At 34.8% G+C, this 24,661-nt stretch overlaps 1 protein-coding gene across 3 annotated transcripts; it reads right to left on the minus strand.

Annotated features, from left to right (window-relative positions):
- On the minus strand, window positions 5,042-15,115 carry LOC109725666. 3 transcript variants are annotated; one of them, XM_020254940.1, is made up of 14 exons: window positions 14,731-15,112; window positions 13,230-13,433; window positions 12,896-13,077; window positions 11,327-11,453; window positions 11,021-11,242; window positions 10,584-10,634; window positions 9,607-10,485; window positions 6,889-6,957; window positions 6,727-6,809; window positions 6,562-6,613; window positions 6,371-6,457; window positions 6,241-6,284; window positions 6,051-6,122; window positions 5,042-5,957 (listed from the first exon to the last, which is right to left on the minus strand). In XM_020254940.1, the coding sequence occupies exons 1-14, from the start codon at window positions 14,830-14,832 to the stop codon at window positions 5,474-5,476; spliced, it is 2,658 nt and encodes an 885-aa protein (XP_020110529.1). In that variant the 5' UTR covers window positions 14,833-15,112; the 3' UTR covers window positions 5,042-5,473. The 3 variants fall into 3 exon arrangements, 2 of the variants coding, with proteins under 2 accessions (XP_020110529.1, XP_020110528.1); XM_020254939.1 differs by having other exon boundaries at window positions 6,241-6,287; XR_002220313.1 differs by having other exon boundaries at window positions 5,887-5,957; window positions 6,241-6,287; window positions 6,367-6,457; window positions 14,731-15,115.

The following is a 24,661-nucleotide window of genomic DNA, read 5'->3' on the forward strand; positions in this document are numbered from 1 at the left end:
GATGTGGTTTTTTGTCAATTAAGTTCTAATAATCTGTTGTCTCCATTAGAAATCAGAAAAGTAAGCTCATTTTGGAAGGTGTGATCATCAGAATAAACAACTTGGATAATCAGGTAGTATTTATTGCTGTTTATGTGATAAGCAAGTTTGTTTGTTTTTGTTAGCATTAGTTCGTCAGTTTAAATGTAATTTTTGCAGTTCTGTTGGAAACTCTGAAGAAGTATAATTCTATACATTTTTGCGCGCCTTGCTGCATTGTCTATATGCAAAGTAAGTTGCATTTTCTTTTTCTTTTTATCCTTTTTTTTTTTTTTTGGAGAGATTGAAAGGTAGCAAGCTATCTTCATTGTTCTTTTTTTTTTAGCAAATTAATTCAACTAGAAATGTGAAGTAACTGGGCTTTGAAATTGAGATTTCGGACACCAACCGTCAAGCTCTTAGCCAGTAACTTATATATAGATAGATTGGGCTACTATACTATTAATAGTACCAAATTGTTTGTGTTATTAAATTTTCAGCCCTTGGATGAAGGGATATGCGGTTAGGATGATAGTGATTTTCTAGGGTTGAGTGTGTGGTTGGTTGAATAGTATGATCTAACGGGTAGAAATGATCAAAGGAGTAGATCTAACGTCCGAAAATTTATGAGTATAAAGGAGACTATATTTATAAGAGTATAATCGCCAGACTCATATATGCTAGGACTGCTATATATACTCTTATGAGTATGATCCTTTTGTACTTATAAATTTTCGATCGTTCGATGGAGAGACGTGCATTTAGAATGATAGTGGTCTCCGATTAGGATAATAGTGGTTCTCTAAGATTGAGTGGTTGGTTAAATAGTATAATCTAATGGATGAAAATGATCATAAGAGTAAATTTAAGGGGGAAAACTTAATTTTAGCCTACGCGCTTGTGCTATTAGAAACACTCTAGCCGAACTCTCTCTCTCTCTCTCTCTCTCTCTCTCTCTCTCTATATATATATATATATAATTGAGCTAGAATACTTTTACAAGTATCACTCCCATGGTGCTATTAGATTTTTAGCCATTGGATCTACTTGTTGATTATTAATAGCCCTTAGATCAAACACTATTCCATCTACCACCACCTACCACCATCATCTCAACCTCACATCTCTTCATCCAATGGCTAAAAACTCAAAAGTACCACCTTCATGGTGCTTTTGAGAGTATTCTAGCCCAACTCTATATATATATATATTCTGTGTTGTTATTGTATAATAAGGCTTCAATATGTCAACTAGTTTTGCCGCCAAATGCTCAATCTGATGTTAGAGGTGCTGATCGATATTTGTAAGAAGGAAATGTTAAAGGAGCAGAAATTATTTCCTTGACAAAAATGGCTGCTTCTCACCAAGTTTGAAGTGCTGAGTAACTCAGTTGGCTTGTAATGCTCCAGACCATTATTATTCTGATTGTCGCTTCCTAGGCTGANGGCTCATCGGTTCACTAGTCGAACAGTCGATTCCAATAGTTCAGAGCAGGTTTTTGTCTTATTCGGCGATTCGAATGGTTCAGAGCAGGTTTTTATCTTATTCGGTGTAAACGACTGATTTGAGTTATGGTCGAATTGGCCGAACCAGCCGGTTTTGACCTGATTTTTAAAATCTTGGTTGCTACTAGATTATGCTCCCAGTAAGGGAGGAGTAAAAATTGAAAAATGCTACTTGCACACCTCCAATCAGGTTGTATATGTTACACTCTATCTATTCAATAAATGGGGTTGAACTACTAGTTACATCAAGTGTCTAGTAAAAACATCTCATCTATTGGATAAATAAAATGTAAAATATACATTCCAATTGGAATGTACCCTTGCACTTTATTACAGACGATGCAAACTTTCAATTCAATCCTCTGCAGTTAAATTGTGCCTAAAATGAAGGAAGGAAGACTGAATAAGAGAAATAAGTTGAAAATTATAGGGTGCATTCACTTTATAGGATGCTTTATGATAAGCACATAAATAGGCCAAAGCAATGCTATCTTTGTTTTATAGGTGTAAATCTTACACTCTTAACTTTTTAAAAGTTCAAAATTTACTCATTTCTCTTATCAACCTTTTTTTTTAATACTAAAAATTCAAGAGAGTTTTTAAACTCTTAATAGATAACAGAGTATTATAAAATGTACAACTTATTAGTGTAACAGTAACACCCTACATTCAAAAGATAAAGACTTAAATACTAATAGAAGTAAACTAAGTTGTCTCCATGTTGTTTTCAGCCGTGGGGTATTAAATAGACAATTAATTCCGTTAAATATAATTTAGCTACTTGAATATTTTAAAATTTAATTTTTTAAATTTTTTGTTATTATTTATTGAGTAATTAAATGATCTCAAGTTCACTTTGTACTAGTTGCAAACCCACAATTTGCAGTCATTCCGCTAAGAAGTTATAAATAATTATATTATTTTACACTTCAATAATATATAATTGATAACAAATTTTGTATAGTTGTATAAATAAAATATATTTTTATATGAAGTCCGAGTATGTTACTTCCAAGAAATAAAGAAGGTGGTGCTTCCAAATTTTTAACCCTTGAATCAACCTTTTTGATTATTTTTAATTCTTGATATTATTTTACTACGGAAACTACTCAACTTTAAGATAGACCACTATTATTCTAATCATACAGTTCTTGATCGAAGAGCCAAAAAGTCGAATGCGCCAACTCCTTTATACTTCCAAAAGCATAGTAGCCTTACACTTTTATTTGTATATATTTAGATAAATATCTAACCTGTGCGGGTAAAAGTTGGCGCCCGTAATAGACGCGACGATAGCGCTGGCGATCACCGTCATAAAATTTTCGTTTCAAACTTGACATTTAAAATTTTAAACATATATTTTAAATTTGACTGTAAATTTTAAATTCAAGTTTATTTTTAAAAATTTAAATTTAATTTAACTTCAGATATCATATTTATTTTTACTTTAGATTTAAATTTTAAATTCTAATTCTCATTTTAATTTTGAATTCAAATGTATTATACAACCGGTGGAGGCAATAGTTTTTCCATACTTTGGACCTTTATACTTCCAACCAATGGGCAAGTTCGGAGCCTGTTTGTCTTTTTTTTTTTTTTTTTCTTTTTCTTCTTTTTTTTCCCAGTTGAAAACTTTTGCATTTCCCTTCTAAGAAACATGTTTGATAGAAAATCTATCATATTTGTATTTGGATTCGAATAGATCTGATTTATCGAAGATCTTAAATAACAACAAGAGACTAGCTTATAACTTTTATAGTTTCCGTGGAAAAGGAGACTTACTCTATAGCCATCAACAAAAAATATCTTATAAAAATAGGAATAATGCTATGGGTATCTCAAAAGATATCTATATGTATTGTCGATGAGTCAAATTTTAACATGACAGCTAATTTGGATACCGGTGTGCCAAATTTGTGAAATCACATCACGAATCTTTCCGCCTAAACGTCCATCGCTAACATTTGATCCCTCACTCTCTCTTGTTAAATATAAAAATATTTAAATACCGTTCTCTAATAGCTTAAGATTTTATAATACAACGATTGTTTTATATAGTATCAGAGCAGAAGGTTCTGAGTTCGAGTCATACAAGGCTAAATATAAAAATATTTTCTCTACATTTTCTCTACATTAGACCACTATGTTGAGGACGTGTTATAGCTTCTTCGGATCTTCGACGTGGAGTTTATTCGCCTCGACGACTAGAGAAGGCAATATTTTTCCTCTGTTTTTCTTTTGGCCTTTTTAACTATAGATTATTTTGAAGTAGGTCCCTCACAATTCTATTTTTTGAACCTTTTTTTTTTCCTATTTAGGAAGCTTAATAGAGTTCTTCAAATTTGCTACAAGGGTTTTAGAAGTCCCCTTTCCATTAACTATTCTAAAAGCCTTGCAGCAATATTTGAAAAACACCAAGCTTTCTAATTAGGGAAAAGAATATATAAATAAACAGAAATCGAGGGACCTACTTCAAAAACAACCTGTAGTTAATGAGCTCCTTATGTATATAGTTCTTAATTCAGCAGAAAAGTGATAAAAATAAGCCAAAAGAAAATTAGAGAGAAAAAAGGGGAAAAAAAAAAAAAAAAAAATTAGAGGAAGGTGGTGGCAGAGGAGAAAACCTTTCTCACCAACGTTCCAGCTGGTTGCCTTCAACCATCCATCTTCATAGCCTTCGACAAGACGAGTAAGCTCTGCACTGAAGATATGAAGAAGCCAGTAAAGCTCTGCTCTATAAAGGTCTGCAGAAGGTAGCACGCCCTCAACTTTTGAGTTTTGGGATACATGGTCTGACGTCGAGAATATATGTGACTAGCCACATAAAACCCCTGGGAGGAAGCAGAGAGAGGTGTCACACACCCTAATAACTTCACCTTAATAATAATAACTGGACTTAATCATTTTGGACCAGTAATTTCAGCCCAACGAATTATTGTTGCTAGTGGACTGGATCGTTACATTTGGTATCAGAGCCGGTTCACCAGCCGGAAGTGTGAGATGAGTCTTGACTGAGCCAGGGTCGGTGAATGACAGGGTAAGCCAGAGTCGGTGAATGACAGGCTAAATCAGTGTCGAAATGATAAGACTAGCGAGACAAGTCTCACATCCCCTGATAATCTTGGACTATGTCTGTTTACCCCTAAATGGGAGAAGTATAAAAGAACTCCACCCTAATAATAACAACCGAGCTTAAATATTTTGAACTGGTGATTTATGAATACATAAGAGAACTCCACCCAATGAGTTATTATTACTAGTGGTCCGATAGTTACAAGGTGGTGAAGATGAGTAAAGGACGTTTGAGCAGGAAAAAATGTGGGAGATTACGATTGGCATCCGACCCGAAAGATTTGTAACACCACTGTTTAAAGCAACTGGAATTTAAAATTGAGCACTCCAAATCAGCTCCCATATCAAAATCTGAGTCGTCGACAATATACATAAGTACCCTTTCAGTGACCCATAGTATTACTCAAAACAATAAACATGAGAGAGAGAGAGAGGGGGGGAGAGACTAAACCGAAATACTTCCTTTTTTTTTTCACGCAGACAAGTGCTACAAAATTTCATATTTCTCGAAACAGCCTGTAGCCTAACTACGTTACCGACTAAAATAACTTACGGTAAACATAAACCCAGCTACCAGAGGTCTTGCATAACAACACATGCCAAAGGCCAAAGGAAACAGGTAATGCTAAACATTACAACCCCTACCCCCCTACCCAAAGCATCTACAGTGTCAGTTAAATCGTCAACATGACTAGCAGCACCTGGGCGACCAGATAGGCGATTTCGGGCGAGAAGCAAAGCAAAACACTGAAGAATTGCCTATCCACAATACCCCAAGAAACTGTAAACAGCATGTATTTACCTGAGAGGAAAAAAGGAAAAAAGAAAAAAGAGAAAAAAAAAAAGGGGATGGGCAAAGCATGCGTCGAAGTGCCCAATCAGCTTTGGCTCTTCCTCCGCCTCTTCTTTCCTGTCGAAGCCCCAATTACCTGTGACTCTACTTTTCCAGTACTCGCTCTCTTTTGGGCCCGGAGCTTGCCTTTCCCGGAGGAGCCATTCGGAACACCCTTTGATTTCTGTCGAAGGGTTGGAGTTTCGGCGCTGGATTTACCTTTAGCTGCATCTTTGCTGGAACTGGCTACATCATCCTTTGATTTGTTCGTCTTCTTTTGGGTTTCATCCTGCGACCTTCCGCCGGATTGAAGGGCAATGCCCTTTGCACGGCTGCGAGTTCTTGAGACATCATCATTCGACTTGGCGGAGTGATTGGAGCTATCATCCTTAGACTTGCGCGTGCGTCGCGGTGTCTCATCCTTAGACCTCTCGTCACCTTTAGGAGTCTCTTCTTTATCCTCACTGACAGCCTTCGACCTGCTTTTACGTTTCGGAATAACTCCTGTACGCATGCTGCTGAACTCATTGCTACAGAACAAACACCCGATGGAAACAATTGAGATAAAGCACTTCAATAGGTCGATCTATTAGACATTGTTTACCACATCAAATGCCAATTACCTGCTCGGTGTCTGCGTCTTTGCTTTTTTTGGTGCACGACTGGAACTTGTTTTAGCTTTTTTACTTGGCGGCCTGATTGAGGGGTGATGGGTGAACAAATGAGGGGAAAAAACAGTTTCTTCAGTTAGGAAAGAACAGCAAACTATTAGGTAAAATCCTTTAAACACAGATTGCAAGAGAAAACACTCACATTTCCGATGAAGCATCAGGTCTTGGAAGATCCTCCGATCCTCCCTGCTAGGAGAAGAAAATAATGGAACTTAAAATGCAGAGATCAATTATAGAAATACTTGATCATGGTGCATCGAACTAGTACCTACCTCATCTGCTTCTGTGTTGCCTTCAATAAGTTCCCATCTTTCTTCCTTAAGCCGTAATATCTCTACATCACCATCATTATAGACAATCTGGACGCATCAAAAATCATTTCAGAACAGAAAAAATACTGTAGAAGTTAAAAAGGTAGTCAAGAACAGCAAATTAAAATCAGCAGACCGATAAATTTACGCACCGTATGCTTCTTAGAAGAGGGATTATATGAATGAACCACACCATCATAGAACCTGCAGAAGCAGGATAAAATTTAGCATATGAGTACACGTAACAGTAGATCACAGACTCAAAGTAAGTTCTAAAGAACATGATTATAAGAGATCAGCAGGGAAGTCTGGCATACGCTTTATCAGCCGGCCACCATACTTTAATCATGGAGTTAACAAGACTCTCATCAAGATCTTTTCTTTGTTTCGATGTAGAGATCTGTCACATTTGAATAATTATAATTAGAACCCAGAATCATGTACGATGAAATCTTAGTGAAGCACATAAAATAGAATACCTTTTCTGTCCCTCGACCATGGTTCCTCTTTGATCCACTTCGATTTCTCAGACTGCCAGAACCAGCTTTCTGCACAGAGCCCGCAAAAAACAAAAAGAACACCAATCATCTAGAGTAGTTAAAAAATTGACTAGCTGCAAAAAATTAAGAAGGATGCAACGAAGACCCCGAGATCACAAATCAACTCATGAATCAGATAATACTTTCTATATGTCATTTTAATGAACTAAATCCTCCTCTGCAGCGTGCATTTGAGTAATGTCCATGATGAGATGCGGCACTTCTAGTTCACAGCTACAAGTTTCAAAGGATCTCCGAGGAAACAACATGGCCTCAAAAAATACGTAAGAGAGTTAAAATGCAGAAAACCCCCTATCACAAGTTGCCCTACACTCATGATAATCAAAATCTGCAAAAAAGAAACACCCCCTCAGCTGCACAATTATCACATAAACCCCTTCTGTTAGTCTTCTGGTAGGGTTCTTCTAGAAAAAATAATATAATATTTTTAAAAATTAGTAAATGCCTAAAGTTCATTTTCTCTTCCCGAAACATCAGAGGAGACGGTGAGGATGAGGTAATAGAAGAAAAGAAGGACTAGAAGGACGTGTGGTGGAGGGGGCGGCAGTGAAAAGAGGATGTGGAGGATGGACACAGATGGTGATGAAAAACAGCTGGAGGACAGGGAGGACGAAATCACAGAGGCGGAGAATGGAATGGAGGGAAAGGATGCGATGGTGAGGAGGACGAGTGCTAATCAAAAAAGTAGACAATTTTCTCATTAAATTGAGGGGATTTTCAATAGGTTTTCTTATGGAGAAAGCTATTTTAACTCGCAACATTTCGAGACGGTTTCTGCATCTACAGCCATGAATTAACCATAGAAAGGCTTGGAAATAAGGGTGTGCAAGCATAAACTGAGGAGCAAAGATAGAAGAAGAGAACAAGAAAAAGATGAAGAGGAGAGATGCAATAAGAGCAACAATCCTCATGTTTTGTTAAACAAGTGTGATTTAAACCAAAATGACCGAAGGAAATATAAAAACATGAACCATGATAGGTGACACTCCCTATCATGCAACATACTTTACGAATGTTTGGATGTAAATGAAGCTAAAAGAAATATATATATATATATATATAGAGTCCGGCTACTATGCTATCGGTAGCACGGAGCGCTCCGTGCTACCAAGTTGTTTTCGATGATGCGGCTTCCAAATCGACGATCGGCTCCGTTAGACTTGATCTATACTATTGAAAGTATTTGGAAACTAAAATTTCAAATTTTTTCGACATCATTTGACTACTGATCAAAAGATCTCAAAATTGACAATTTTAATGGCCGATGTGGTGTGTTTGTGAGTTTAACGGTGTAAAACAATTCAAATGCGATGCAAGTTTTATAGAAAATTCTTCTCACTATTTCGAGTAAGATCAGTATATCTGATCTTGAATTTAAATCTTTTATCATCATTTTTTATGAGATTTTTATTTTCAGCCGTTCAATTTTAGACTACTTGTTTGATAGGTAAATGATATCGAAAAATTATGAAATTTAGTTTCTAAATACTTTCAATAGTAGAATCAACTTCTAACGGAGCCGCATCGTACGATTTGAAAGCCGCTATCAATCGAAAAACTTTGGTAGCACGCGCGCTCCGTGTGCTACATAGTGATATAGGTAGACCTACTACTATATATAGTATATTATATATATATATATATATATATATAATATATATGAAATAGGCTACTATCTATAACTATCTAAGTACCGGAGCTCCGTACTATAGTCTTGTTTTCGATCTTAGGGTGTTCAAAATTAACGATCCACACCGTTAAATATGATCTAGGTATATGAAGTTCTTAGGAAAAAAATTTTAGCTTTTTTCGACATCGTTTACTTAAAAAATAATTATGTCAAAATGGACGGTGGAAATTGAATAATCTTTAAAATTTGAGCATAGGACTTTAATCAAGATCAAGAATGCTAACTTAATCTAGATAGTTTAAAGTATTTCTCTATCAAAATTGAAAAAATTTAGATTCTTCTACACCGTTAAACTCCAAACTCGCCATAGTAGCCATTGAAAATTGAAAATTTGAAATAGTTTGATCATAAAATAAACTATGTCGAAAAAATATAAAATTTTATTTCTAAAAACTTTAAATACCCGTAGATCATTTTAACGGTATGGATCGTTGATTGAACACTCTAAGATCGAAAACGAGACTATAGTACCGGAGCCCCGGTACTATAATATATATATATATATATATATATATATATATATATATATATATATATATATATATATATATATATATATATATATATATATGTCAATCGCAATAAACAATGATTTCGCTCTTAAGAAAAACCATTCAGAGTTGGTAACGAGAAAGTAAAACATGCAGGTAAATGAAAGGTTCCAACAAATAACAAGGCTATTAAGCAATCAAGAGTGGGGCAGAAGGAGAATTACTTCGAGAAAATGGGAAGTGGAAAGGCTAAATATAAATACAAAGGATTAATTAGGAAGGCAATTCCGACCTACCTCAATACAATTACTAGATTTCATTCAAGCCAGCAGCAGGCATATCCTTCTTAAGAACTAGATTCTTTGTCCACAAAATATTTATAATATAAGCAAAACAGAGGACTTCCTGAATGATGAGACAGTTTTACATAAGGATTAGCAATAATCTTATAATTACCTTCAAACTGAGCTCTCCAGCTGCATCTTCAGATTCACTTGTTTCCTTCGGCTGCTTATTATTAGACTTTGGTTGTCTACGTGATGATTCTGTGACACCATCCTTGACCGTGGAACCGACTTTATCTCTACGAGTCCGAGTTTTTGGCTCTGAATAGACTGCACTACCAGCCAATATTTCACCAACCTTTTTGCTTCCCTTCTTACCCGAGTGTCTCAAGGGCTTCTCTTCTGAGTCGCTCAAATCTTCTGAAGCCTTCTTAGAATCTGGACCTTCAGAAGAAGACGTAAGCTGGTCAGACGACAAGTCACCTCCACCTTTCTTGTCAGATATGTCTGACCCAGAAGATCCGTCTCTTTTTGGTGGATCTGAATAAACAGTTCCATCATTAGCACTTGAAGGAAGTTGAAGATGATCTTTATTGTCAGTATCCAATGGCATGGGTGACTCTGCTTCTTTATCGGATGGACCATCAACTTGTGCACTATCAGCTTCTCTTCCATGGTCTTCTCTACTGCCGGGTACTAGTGGTGTTTCTTTCTCGTTATCAGTCCTAGAACCATCACTCGTCTCAGTTAATTGAGTAGACAAATTAGAACTGCGGCCTCCCATTTTCTTGGCGTTCAGATCTGATAAACTATCAGGCTTCGCCACAGCTGACTCGACATTGTTGGAATCATCTGTAGTTTCTGGAACAGTACCTTTTGACTCAACACCACGACGAGATTGTTCAGGCTTCTGTTGAGGTGAAGTTGGTTCCACCACAGATTCACCATTACCTATTGGAACAGTACCATTGGTCATCTTTGATTGCGATGACTCGTTTGCAAGGGTATCAGATTCTTGAGGACAACCTACTTGATCCAACTGTGAAGAGACCTGACATTCATAATTTATAAATTAGAAAAATGGAAAAAGAAATCTATAAGACATTTATGATTCAACCATAAAGCTGTATTTTAGTCACAGTTACATGCCTGAGGTAGCTCATCAGAAACAGCCCTCTCAGATAGCTTATTATCATCTGCCTGAAACACCATAAAAAAACTAACTTATCAAAGTCTCAATCAATAAAAGCAACTATAATTACAATAAGATTTTCAATGCAGAGTCAAAAGGATTATAAATGTGTGGTAGCAAATTACTGATAACAGTTAGATGGTTTAAGGTGTCATAATGACCCTTCTCAGTTCAAGAAACTAAGTCCGAGTCTGAAGTAGCAAGTTAGCTCAAGAGTACACGACTGAGAAATCTCTGATATTATAACTCAAACAACTACAACTACAGTTAGAAAAAGGCATCTGCATAGTCTTCCCCATTCATTCAGTTAAACAATACCCAGAGTCGACAACTATACAGCATAAGCTATTGAAGATTTAAACTACCATATGGATTTCCATCAATTGCCACATACAATGGTGTTTTCCCGTGGTGGAGAAAGACTCGCATTCTTCCCAGAATCATTTACATCGGTGCGGTCCGTAGCATCAGAATTCTCTTGGCGTAGAGAGCCAACAACCTTGCTATAATTACTTAAGGGAGTGTTTTGGACTAATTTTATCAAAGCCGGATTCAGTTTTACACCACAGTTACGAACGACTTTCTCTGCAAGTCTGAATGCTGTAGGATTGATTTCCTGTAAACAAGAATAAAAAGAATTGTGAAAATCATATAGATGGTTGCAGTTGGAGATTAAAGCATTATAAGGATGGAAACCTACTTTGCTCTCCTTTTTTAGACTCTCAAGAAGGCAAGAGACAAGTTCTGCTGAGATATCTTCACTCTCCTCAATCACAAGTGTCATTATAGTCTCCATTGATGAGAAGACATTTTCTGGATGGTTCGACCTGAAATAAATTCAATTGCCCTTTAGTAATAAATTAAAAATAATTAGAAACAATTGAAAAGTGAAAAAAATATAAAAGAAAAATGCTGACAACCAAAAATTTATAGTTTATATAATAACCAGTAGACTGTAAAACCAAACAAAGAAAATTTCGATTAAAGAAATTTAACTTTAGGAAAGCGCCAGCTAACTTGATAATTAAAGCTCGTACAATGTATCCTGGTTGCAATAGTTTTAAGTCATGAAATCAAACCACACAAAAAAGCAGGTAGATTTGTATATATGCTGATCTCCACAAACAATGATATGCATTTGACCTCCCAAACTATTTTCGAAGAAAAAAAAAATACTCCCAAACACAAGAATTGAATCCAAACAGTGGGTGGTTACTTCTCTTCCAATTAGAATTCAATCCTATATAACTCAGAAGAAGGTACAAAGAAGGTACCAAAATTGGCCACATTTTAGCTTTCATTGTGAAAGAATTAGAATCTAATTGATATGTCACCAGATTAAAGTATCCATGACTATGACAGAAGTTTTATTTTCAACCAAATTATTGCCGCACCTGCATGTCCTATATGTAACGACTCAGGAGTTGCATCAAATTCACAGGTAGAAGAAAAGGAGGTAACGTTGGCTAGGCCTAACCACTAAGTGGTGGCATAAGAAAGAGGCTATTGGCTTCACAGACACTTTTGACAACGAGCAAAAAAATTGGTTATAAGCAAACCGAAGATCATTTTATGACAACAATAACAGGCACAGCTGAACATTCAATAATAAGGATTAGATACATCACCTTAACAAATAATAGAGGATATCATGTAGAACCTAAAGTGTCTAACATAACAGTTACCTTTTAGGCTTTTTGTTACAACATCATATATGACTAGCATTACGTATCTGCTTTATCACTTGAATTTATCTCTTTCGATGGCAGTTTATAAGAAGTTTGCTACCTCTTCAGATGTTTACCAGTTATGCTCTAACAAAGCAGCAAGAGGCATCATTTCTTTTACTATTGATCAGCAGCATTCATTGTAGACTTCCTATACCTATTGGCGTACAGTTGCAATGTCATAAAATATTAAGAGGGACACATACTATGGAGATAGAACAGCCTGTCAGAAATTTTTCATAGTGGCTAGTCTCAAGACTTAAGCATGCAACATCTACATTATCAAGTAACGGTCCTTGATCTCTAATTTGTTTTGATTCATAGCTATGTAGCAGACAATAAATATTGCTGTTCCGGTCTCATTTTAATTGAATCCCATGTACAAACAAGGCAACAGATGTTGCTACTTTTAGATTAACGCAACTGCCTCAGTAGAGGCTAGGTATTCTGAATTGTCTGCCCAATGGCTGGACCACTTGATAACTTTAGCAGGAACAAAAATGTCAAAATAAAACTGAAAAGGCATTAATAGACCTTATTACCTTATGGAATTCAGGAAATGACGAAACATATGTAGAATTAGGTCATCACATTCTAGATCCAACATCACAACGCACGATCGAACCTTTGCCACAGTTTCAAGAATTGAAACCCTCTTCAAATATAAGGAACTGGACATATCATCCAACTTTTCAAATGCTTCCACTATTCTCTGAAACACCATCTGAAATTTCAGAAGAAACGGTCAAACAAACTTAGCTCAATGAGTCCAAAATGGCACAGGAATTCCTGGCTGCAATTATGACAGTGCTGACCAAGGTGCTTAATAGTAGATACACAAAAATATTAGTGGTTTTAAGAAATAAGTAATTGAACCTTCATTAAATCATCATCATAAGGAGCATCTGGTGCCGTTATTCTCGTGATTTCACTTGCACATGAGGCCACAGAAACTCTTACATCTGCATTAGGATGTCTCAAAAGCTCTTCGGCAACTAGGGCATTCATTGCAGGACGAATTGCATTTATCATCGATTGAGACGGTGATTGTTCCACCTTCAATAACAATCTTTCTGCTCGCTGTATTTAGAATCGAACAAGCTAAGATGTTTTGCAACAGTAGATGATGTGCGAAAAATAAACTGATTAACTACAACGGATGCATAAAATAATATATCATTAAAACCTTTAAGAAAAAAAAAACTAACTTCAGCATGTGAATAATACGCAATTTATACAAGCGTCACTGCTACCATCAGGCATAAAATGTTTAATTCTCAGGCTTTGAGCACAAATGTAAAAATGCACAAAAGAACAAAACAAATTAACATATAGACTAGCATTAGCAAAATATTAGTAAAAGCAATAATAATTTGCTACCCCAGAATAAACATAATAAGTAAAAAGAAAGAAAAGTCTTGCCCAAAGGAAGAAAACAGAACTGATTAAAACACACAATCATTGGCAACAAGAATAAAAAAAGAAAAATCAGCATCAAAAGACAGATTATCCCGTCTGTTATATTAGTTCACTCTTATTGTAGTTATTTCCTACTGAGTTTATACACTTGAAACCATCCTCCCTCCACAAAGTTTCAATCGAGCTGAACAAATAACTAACAAAGAATGAGAAAGTTTAATTCCATTGTCTAGCCCAACAATTTGCTTTCGCTACGGTTTTCAATGAGATACTACCCAAATAGCCCCAGCACAGCTCGTTCCAATTAACACGCTGGCGCATGCAGTTGTCTTACCTCAACCTCTCATTGGAAAAGTTTCTCCTACTTAACAGTGTATATTGTTCAACAAAGCACAACTACTAAAACTGTTAATATATAAGCACACATAAAGTGAATGGACAACCAAATAAAGCATCGCAATCCACAGCAATCAACTTTCAGTTTCCGTTTTCTTGGCTAAAACAGTGTAATCCATCATCAAATTTAAAAAGTACTACAATTATAATACCAGGGAAAAGTTTTGCAAAGGCTATAGGATCTATCCAATGTTCTTGCTAGTAGATTCGAGAAGTTCTACTTCCTCAGAACAAAACTGACTCCGCATGTATCTACTAGAAGAAAATGTAATACAAATCTATAGAACAAAACAATATTGCACAATATCAGTCTCTGTCGCTTTCAATTCTTCCGAAAATGAGATCGAGCAAGCAAAAAACCACGTCCGCACATGTATTGCAACGCAACATGGTGACAGCACATACGAAACTACAAAGAAATTGAAACCCTAATACTCTAAACACAGAAATATACAAACAATCGATATCAAAACAGAGCGAAATCTTTAATCCAAGAGCAAAAGCAAAGGAAGAGTGCGTATAGAACGATTCACGTAACGAAAAGAGAGCGAAGAGGACTCACATCGAGAAGAGGGAGGAGCTCTTCGACAGAAGTCGCCGGCGAGCGGAGACGATCGCCGATTTTACGGAGCCGATCCTCGAGTCCCTTATCCGCGCTCGCCATCTCCCCTCCGGAGATCACAGATCCCCTTCCTCCGCCACCACCAAACTGATCGAAACCCTAGAAAAACCCTAGAAATCCGGATCCGAACGCGAATCCACCGATCGGAGGACGCGATCGAGCGAATCTACGGAAGAGAAAACCGCAAAACGTCCACGGATTTAGGGCTCCGATGGATTTCGCAGCTAGGGTTTCGAGAGGAGCTCGCCGTTATTTACCTTCTCCGACCTTTTTTTCCCCCTTTTTTTTTTTTTTCTCTTTCGCTTTTTGGATTCGCAACGTTGTGTTTCTTTTTCTCTCCCCTTTTTTCCTGGTATTTTTAAATCCTTTTAATTTACATTTATTTCTTATTATATATATATATACATGTGGCACCCTCGACGTACGTGAAGAGTAATAAGGCGGATTCGGCACGGTTTATTCACTGGATTTTACCGAGGGGCCTCGCGTCCGCGAACCGGGTTTTTCTCGGCCTTCGGTTCCAGCGCGGAGAGGACAAATGTTTTCCCTGCACCGAGTGTACGATTGCATTTCATATACCACATATTTAAAAGTAAACAAGGATTAATTGCACTCCAATGTCCAAACAGGGTCTTAATATTTATAAAAGCACCAATGATATTTTACAATTTGAAGGAGTATTTATAAAATTACAACCCGTCACGAAGAAATTAACCCTTAATTAATTTTGTGACATGCATTAAGGTGTATTAAGTATATGCATAAACCGGGTGCAAGGAGTTTTTTCTGTTGAGAGGCGGGAAATAGCCCACGCGCCCTTCAGTCACCCCCGGCGAACTGACTACTGTGGCCTTCGTGCCCAGTAAAAATATATGGAAGCGTAGACATGTCAACGGATTGGACTCGGGATGAATTTTTAAAAATTTGAATCCAAATCCGACTTTAAACCTAAGATCTGAATTCAAATTCGAATCCGACAGATTTTAAAAATTTATATCTAAACCTGACCCGATCAAAAATTCGAAACTCAAATCCGAACAATTATTTTTTTTTTCAATATTTCAAAATATATTACATTAAATCTAAATTTTTAAAGTTATATATATATATATATTTATTTATATATAGTTGGACTGGGCTACTATTAGTAGCAAAATCTCATTGTTGCTACAAGTTTTTTAGCATTTGGATCAACTCTTTTCATTATTTCTAACTATTGGATTAAATACTATAATCCAGTGGGGACCACTCAACCATAGAAGGACCACTCAACTCTAACTGACTAATATCATCCTGACCCTACAATTTTTCATCCAAGGGTTAAAAATTTGATAGCAAAAAGAGCGTTTTACTATCAATAGTATTCCAGCCTAATTCTATATATATATATATATATATATTATGCATAATAAATTCGGGTTCGGGTCGAATTCGGGTTCGGATCAGGTATCGTTAAAATTCATATTCGAGTCCATATCCATCGAATTTTTATTTTTGATATTCATATCTGAATCAATATCCATTTAGCATTAGATATACCCGCTTCATTCGGATTCGGATTCGAATAAAATTTCGAATATCCATACCCACTACTATCATATATCTTATATTCTTTTAATCCAAAAGTCATCATTTCTGACTTATCGCGGACACGTGCGCCGGCATACATATATCTATATTATGTAAAATTAAAATTTATTTAAATTTTATAAATTCTAGAATTCCACCCGTAAGATATACATCCCTATACCCTGTAATTGGTGTACAAATAGTATTTTATTCATAAAATTTAGAGAAAACTTCAAATACCCTCTTGTGGTTTCACTCTTTCTCACTTTAGTATCATGTGGTTTAAAGTGTATCAAATTAGTACCCTGCGATTTTGCACTTTCTCACTTTAGTACCCTATGGTTTAAAGTGTATCAAGTTAGTATCATGTGGTTTCGCACTTTCTCACTTTAATACCCTGTGGTTTCGCACTTTCTCACTCTAGTACCCCTATAGTTTAAAAACCATAGAGTACTAACTTAATACAAAAATAAAATCACAGGGTACGAATTTGATATAAAAATAAAACCACAGAGTACTAACTTGATACACTTTAAACCACAGGGTACTAAAGTGAGAAAGTGTAAAACCACAGGGTACTAACTTGATACACTTCAAACCACAAGGTACTAAAATAAAAAAATGCGAAACCACGGGGGGGTTTTTTGAAGTTTTTCCTAAAATTTACCAAACTAAGGACTATTGGGCTAATTACACTTTTGGTCCTCAAACTATGAGGCATCTAACACTTTGATTTTCAAAACTTTAATTCATTATAATTTATTGCTCGAACTTTTTAAATTATTACAATTAAATTCCACAACCTATTTTAGCTGACTAAATGTTGACATATTGATAATGTAGAAGTGATGTGGAAGCATTCTAACTAAATTGGATTGTGAGACTTGATTATAATAATTTAAGAAGTTTGAGTCAGAAATTATAATGAATTAAAGTTTCAGATTTAAAATGTCATATCGCCCATTGTTTGGGGACCAAAACTATAATCTACCCATGGCCTAAAATTATTATTTATTTATTTATTTTAATTTGTTTAATTTGGGTCTAAGTCATATTTTTGGTTTTTCAACTATTAGACACATGACACTTTGATCCTCAAAATTCAATTTACTATAATTTCTGGTTCAAATCTTTTGAATTATTAAAATCTATTCATACGATTCAATTTAATTAACTAAATATTAATATATTACTAATGTAAAAATAATGTACTAGTAATATACCCCATAAAATGATAATAATTAAAATGTCACATCATTATGTAGAGAGCTCTCCCGCTTTTCGTATATAGAGTAATGCTATGGGTTCCTCAAAAAGTAGCCATGTATATTGTTGATGACTCAGGGTCTAACATGACAGCTAATTTGGAATACTAAATTCAAAATTCAAATTGTTTCAAACACTGGTCATGCATGTGCCAAATTATATCGCTAATTTATTCTGCTCGAATTATGAAATACCAAAGAATCATCAACCAGAAGTGTGAAACGAGACTCGACATGAGCCAGGGTCATATAGCGGGTGGAGTACGGATCCCCGACTGACAATCATTGTGGGTGGCACGCAGTTCCCCATAAGATCAGCTAGGACTAGCGAGACAAATCTCATATTATTTGTGCTTATAAGTATATTTGAGCCTTATAAAAACGTCAAAACTTAAAAGGAGAAGAAATATAACACCCCTAATATTTGAAATAATTTTATATATAAGATATACTATGGCTGAATATTATATCTTATAATATTTAGCCATATTATAAGATACATGGGTACCTTTTGAGGAACCACTAGCATTAGGCTAGTTTTTATAAGACATTCTTTGTTGATGGCCATAAAGTATAAGTGTCCTTTCCCATGGTTAATTATAATTGTGCTTTGCATTAGTGGATCTGGCTATCTATGGTGTGTATTATTTGTTGTGATAACCTAATGTGCACTCCGTTAGTTGGTTAATGTAATGATCTAGAGCATGTTCGGCTCACGATCAGAATGAGAAATGAAATTGAATTGTATCAGAATGGAAAATAAGAAGATAAACTGGTCGAAAATATTTGGTATATTATTGAAATAAAAATCAGAACGGACAATCGAAACACTTAGAAATCTAAAAGAAGATTTTAGTTAAGAGAGAGAAGAGTAATGAAGGAAGAGAAAAGGCACGTGCTTGTTAGAAATAGTTTTGAGCGGCATATTCTGAAATAAACAAATTCAGGATTTAAAATCGAATTAAGCCATAAATGGATTAGATCATTTTCATTCAAGTGTAGTATACAAATCGAAATCCGATATCTGTAAAATAAACAACGATTATCAAAATCAATAAAACTTATTTCGATTTTAGAGTCTAAAGTAGGTGAATCAAACAAAGCCCCTAAAATATTTGTTTATATACGCTGATTGGCATTATTGTCTTTTTTATTATTATTATTACTTTTTTTTTGGCTGCAAAATAGTTGGGAAATTAATTATTGTTGTCAAGTACAATGGCAATTTGGTTATTTGGCTTGATTTCCTGCTAATCTGGGTTATGCTGAAGAGGTTAAGTTGAAGATTAAATTGCAGGAATGTTTAGGGTATGTTAGTTTCACGAAAAATTAAAAAAAAAAATCGAAGAAAATTAATTTTTAGTGGAAAAGTAATTTTAGGATCCTTCGACGTTTATTAGTTTGCATAAAAGGAAACAAATTGGTTTGTAGGGGAAAAAAAAAAAGTAAAGAGTATTTTTATTATTTTCTTTTATAAAATATAAATTCAATATTTTAATATGGGATTTATATAGTAAAACTATACTTTCTAATTAATTAAAATAATAATTTAATATTTATATTATATTATATTATATAAATATTAGTTATATAATATTATTTTTGCATGCAATTTTGATAAATTATATAATTTCAATTATGTAATTTACTTCTCTATTTTCACGTGGACTTGTGTGAGCCACGCTTTGCTTTCGTTTTTGGCTAGGTTTAATTTTGCTATCTAACTTTTTAATTTATTTAATTTAAATCAATTTAATTTGAATCAGTTCATAACTATTTAACTTTAAAATTTAAATACATAATATATTTTTACAAATTTAATTAACAAATTTTATATAATTGGTATAACTATAAATTTATTAAAATAAGCAATTAGCTTAAATTTTGTACCAAAAAGTCATTAAATGACTAACATCAAACAAATTAAAATGTTAGGTACTACTGCCAAAATTTTAAAAGGTTAAGTAGTCAAACCACAATAGTCTATAATTTAAGTTTTATACATTTTTACCGAAAAGATATAAATGCCTCTGTTTACTTGTAAAATTATTCTAATTCTATTTTTTTTTATTTGTTGTGTTTCTCATCTCACTTTGAAATTATATACAATTAATGAAAGAAAAGGAAGGAAAAATGCATGGAGATCACCTCAACTACAAAACATTTTGAAATTAGACCCTTTCTATATATATTGACAGTATTAACTAATTCCGATTATTTTGCATTAGTTAATGTTATGACAAACGCACAAACGGAAACAAAATGACGAATACGAAACAATCAAACCACAAGCAGAAAATAAGAAGAACACATAGATTTACGTGAAAAATTCTTTGCAGGAAAAAATCACGGGCGAGGGAGGAGAGAACTTCACTAGCGAACGAAAAAGAAAATACAATGTTCAGATGATACAACCAACCACGATCTCACGCCTCTAGGGCAAAAACGAAGAGGAAAACTCTTAACGGGTTTCGAATTCGGCCTGTCGGCCTGAGCCCTCCGCTATCCATCACAGACATTCATTTTTCCTTCACAATTTTACTTTTCCAATTTGGTCGCACCGCGAAGCTGTTGACGAGTCGAAAATTCGAATTTGAGTCGATTATCAATTTCGAGTCACATCTAACAGTTAATACGGCCAACATGTTTGCTCACAAAATGCATCTAAGAATCAGCAAAAACACAATAGCTTGTGAATTAAAACCACTGATCTCAGCTATCACATGATCAACTTTATTAATTTGCTGGATAATAATGGAAAGCATGCATGAATTCAGCAAACATCACATAACACCAAGAAGATTCAACAGAAGCACAGTACTTGGCCTGCAGAAAAACTCTGAACAAAATCAAAGGAAATACACAACACCAAAAGATGGAAATTTCACTTCGAAATTCGCCGCTTCGCCTTTCGCTGAAAATTTGCGCCTTCTCGCGACAGTAAGAAACTGTCGGCTCGAAATGAGTCGCGAGAAAAAGACATTTGACAGCATAGATCTATTGCTGCAACTTTACCTGCTCATGATATACAATAAGTGTAGTCTCAGCATCGATATGTAATCAGGGAGTTAAGAAACAGTGAAGTTGTATGAACAACAACCTGAGAAGCTTTTCCTCCCTGTGCTGTGAGACTAGCCTGGCACTTCTCCTCCACCAGCTTATCTCGCGCTCTTTCTCGCGAAGATCTCGCTCCGCGCACTCCAACGCGGACTCGAGCTCGGCAATCCGCTCTTTCTGCCTTGTTTCTAACAGCTCGTGCAATCTCCGCTCCAGTTCGCGCGCGGATACGCCACTGTGAGGAGGGCTTTGTTCTTCTGCCAACTCATTCCCTCCACTGTAGTGCTTCTCCTGATTTATATGATGCCAAAGCTTTAAAGATCTTCTTCAAACATGCAATTGTGTTAAGTTATATTCGATCGACTATTCGAATTATCTATCTTAGAGATTTTGCTTCATGCAGATAAAAGAACATGTGTGAGCACCAAAAGTGATCTAATTTTGATATATAAACACTAAAAAACAATCAAACAAAAACTTGTAAGTGATAAAAAATACCGAAATATAACACAACCATATATACTGGCCAATATAATTCAAGTGGTATATAATATAACATAAGATTTTCTTTTCTGCAATTAAGCTTACCTCTGTTTCGTCTTGTCGAAGATGCACCGATGAATTTTTCTCTTCGACATTGAGCCGCAGGCGTTCCAATTCAACTTCAAGCAGCTCTTCCTCCATCTTATCTTTACCTCCTCCAGTATTATCTCTGACAGCATTTTCTGCACTTTCCGAAAATTTGTAAGAAATGCAATTGCTTATGCTGCCATATTCATAACAATCTGAGTGAGAGATCAGAGCAGTTTTCGACTCCGCGACGCTAAAAGAGACATCTTTCTTGTGATCAATCTCATTCTTAATGTCTGTAAGTAATATCTCCATTTGTTTTCGCAACTCCACCATCTTGTTTAATTCGACCGCGCTCGTCGCGAGAAGAAGAACTAGACCTGCACCCATGCCAAGATTCAGAGGAACCCCTTCCTTGCCTTTCCCTAGAATCGCGGAAAGAGGAATTATCAGCAATGATACTTAAAGCTTTTTAACTCGTAAAAGTTCGAGGATGAAAATGAAACTTTAGACTACAGGTTCAGGGATTGGTAGTGCAATTTACCCAGATAAAAAGTACATCAAGAAACATAGTGTTAGTTTTATATATCAGTACATAGTGTACTGTAAGAAAAGGGAGAAAAAAAAATAAAAATAAACACCACATACAAGAATCTATTAGGGCCTGTGAATATCTTTATTTGGTAAATCAACTTAATTAACTAACTCAAAGAGTTTATACATTTGAATGACAAGGTGTGTAATCAGATATGTTTAGAATGAAATATTGTATTCTGACTATAAATTATATTTTCAGAATAAAATAAATCTCATCGTAGATAAAATATACTATTCTATCGAATCATGAACAATAAGAGGTTTGAAAAGTTGAAATCAAACTTCTTACCTACAATTATACTAGAAGAATTCTCGTATAGAATAAGTTATGCAAAGTTAACTGTATTATAATAATATTTTATGACGCAATCTAAAACCATTCATCAAATCCATCCATTCTATAACAAATAAATCAAATCCAACAATCAAATCCAATCTACAACTATATATCAAACACAATCCACACATCCCGCGGGCTACAAATCAAACAAAACTGTATAAAATCAGCTTGCTCGTTCTGATACCATGCATGTTATCTAAAAGATCGATATAACAAAAGGCTAACAAGAAATACTCATGACACTTACAAACTTAAAAAGAAGAGAAAGGAAGCCTCTCCATACCTGAAGAAGCAGAAGCAGAAGAAGAAGAAGAACCCTCCACCTCTCTTTCTTCTTCCTCCTCTTCCTCTCCTTCCTCCACCACCACCACCACCTCTTCCTCTTCCTCTTCCTCCTCTTCATTCTTCTTCTCCCTCTTCCCCTTCCCATAAGCACAGTACCCCGGAAACCGCACTCGGCACCCGACCCCTTCCCCGCCGCTGCTGCTCCGTCCCGGAGACTGCAGTCGGCGCGAGAGGAGGACTCGAATTCGGGAGAGCAGCGACCGCGGAGAGTAGTAGTAGTTGGAGTTGTAGTAGTAGTAGTAACACTCAGAAGGAGAAGAGGAGGAGATAGAATTGAAATGAGGAGTTGGAGATTGTTTAGCGAAATGGTCACTCCTTCTACTTCTCCTCTTGCCCTCCATCTCTTCTTCTTCTTCTTCTTCTTCTTCTTCTTACTCTCCTTTCTCTTCTTCTTCCTCTTTGTTGTCTCCTTGATAATGCACAAGGACAATGCCTATTCTCATACATGCACATGTGTGTGTGTATACTATATATATATATATATATATATATATATAGAGTAGGACTACTGTGCTATTAGGAGCACAGCAGTCCTTATGCTCCTAAGTTCTTAACCGCCCATCAAATTTGATGGGTGGTTAGGATAAAAGAGAAAAGAGAAATTGAAGAGAAATTGGGTTTCTCAATTTCTCTTCTCTTTGAATTTCTCTTCAATTTCTCTTCTCTCTTTCACCCTAACCACCCATCAAATTTGATGGGCGGTTAAAAACTTAGGAGCACAAGGGCTGCTGTACTACTAATAGCACAGTAGATATATGTATATATGTATATATATATGCTTGTTGGTCCTATTTATTGGATTTGTATACTAAAAGAAAAATGAAAGGGCCATTCACCTCATCTTCTATTTTAACAAAGCAAATATGTATGGAGACCTCCACAACTAAATGTTATTTTGAAATAATAAAAATTTATAGAACTAATCTGAACTACAGATTATTTTGGATTGAGTACTTGACTTTCCAAAATTTTATTTTGACTATCCAATCTTCCGATTTACTTGATTTGCGTCAATCATCGGCTACACTTTGATTTCAAAAAATAAGTTAATTATTTATTTTAATAAATTTATAGTTGCAAAAATTACATAAAGTATATTAACCAAGTATGTAAAGATAAACGACATATTTAAATTAATTTTAAAGTCAAATTATCATTGACTATCAAATAAAACACATTGAAAGGTCGGATCATAAAGTCAAAATTTTGAAAGATTGTATAGTTTATTTAAAATGGTCCATAGTTTAGATAAGTTTTGCAGGCCTTTATCTTTTGAAATAGCCCCATCAACTTTTTAGCTAAAAAATTTGAAATTATACAATATCAGTGAATCAAATTTAAAAACTATTTACTTTATTGTAAATAAAATTAGATTGATTAATTGCTAATAACTAATTACACCATAAAACTTGACAAAAAAAATTGACTTAATCAGCTAAAGAATAATTAAAATTTTAAAAAAATTTAAAAAATATCTCAATAAAAAAGAAAATAAGGTGAGGGGCCTATGGTTGAGGGGTTCTCCACTCATTTTATTTTATCCTTTATTATATATTAATAATTATTAATGAATATGACCCAAATGTGGGAGAGAGAGAGAGAGAGAGAGAGAGAGAATCAAATCGTGGGAGATATCGTTGTATTAATAAATGGAGGGAAATGGGTGGGGACCCACCACGCGACAAGTTCCCTTTGCTTCTTGGCGGGAAACGATGCCAAGAAGTGCCACGTCAGTTTTTTTAAATTAATAAATATTAAATACATTCATATTTGTAAATATAGGGAATTATAAATATATTTCTATAAAATTTATATTTTTATATATTATCTCTGTATTTTTTTAAATATTTTTCTCTACCTTGTTATCGTTATAGAACTGTTTTATATTTCAAGTAAAATATAAATTTTACTATCACAAATATGTCCTTACAAAAATCACAACAGTATAAATAAGAAGGACAAATATGTCAAGTTATCTCATAAATTAACTAGAGTTAAGTATTTAACTTATAGTTAATTAAAGTTTTCTAATAGATTCCAACGGCAGGGACATATTTAAAAATATTAGGATTTTTGTAGAAACAATATATGAAAGTTGAACTTTATAGGGACATATTTATAATTCATA

This window comes from Ananas comosus, linkage group 20, assembly GCF_001540865.1.
Source record: "Ananas comosus cultivar F153 linkage group 20, ASM154086v1, whole genome shotgun sequence".
Classification (NCBI taxonomy): domain Eukaryota; kingdom Viridiplantae; phylum Streptophyta; class Magnoliopsida; order Poales; family Bromeliaceae; genus Ananas; species Ananas comosus.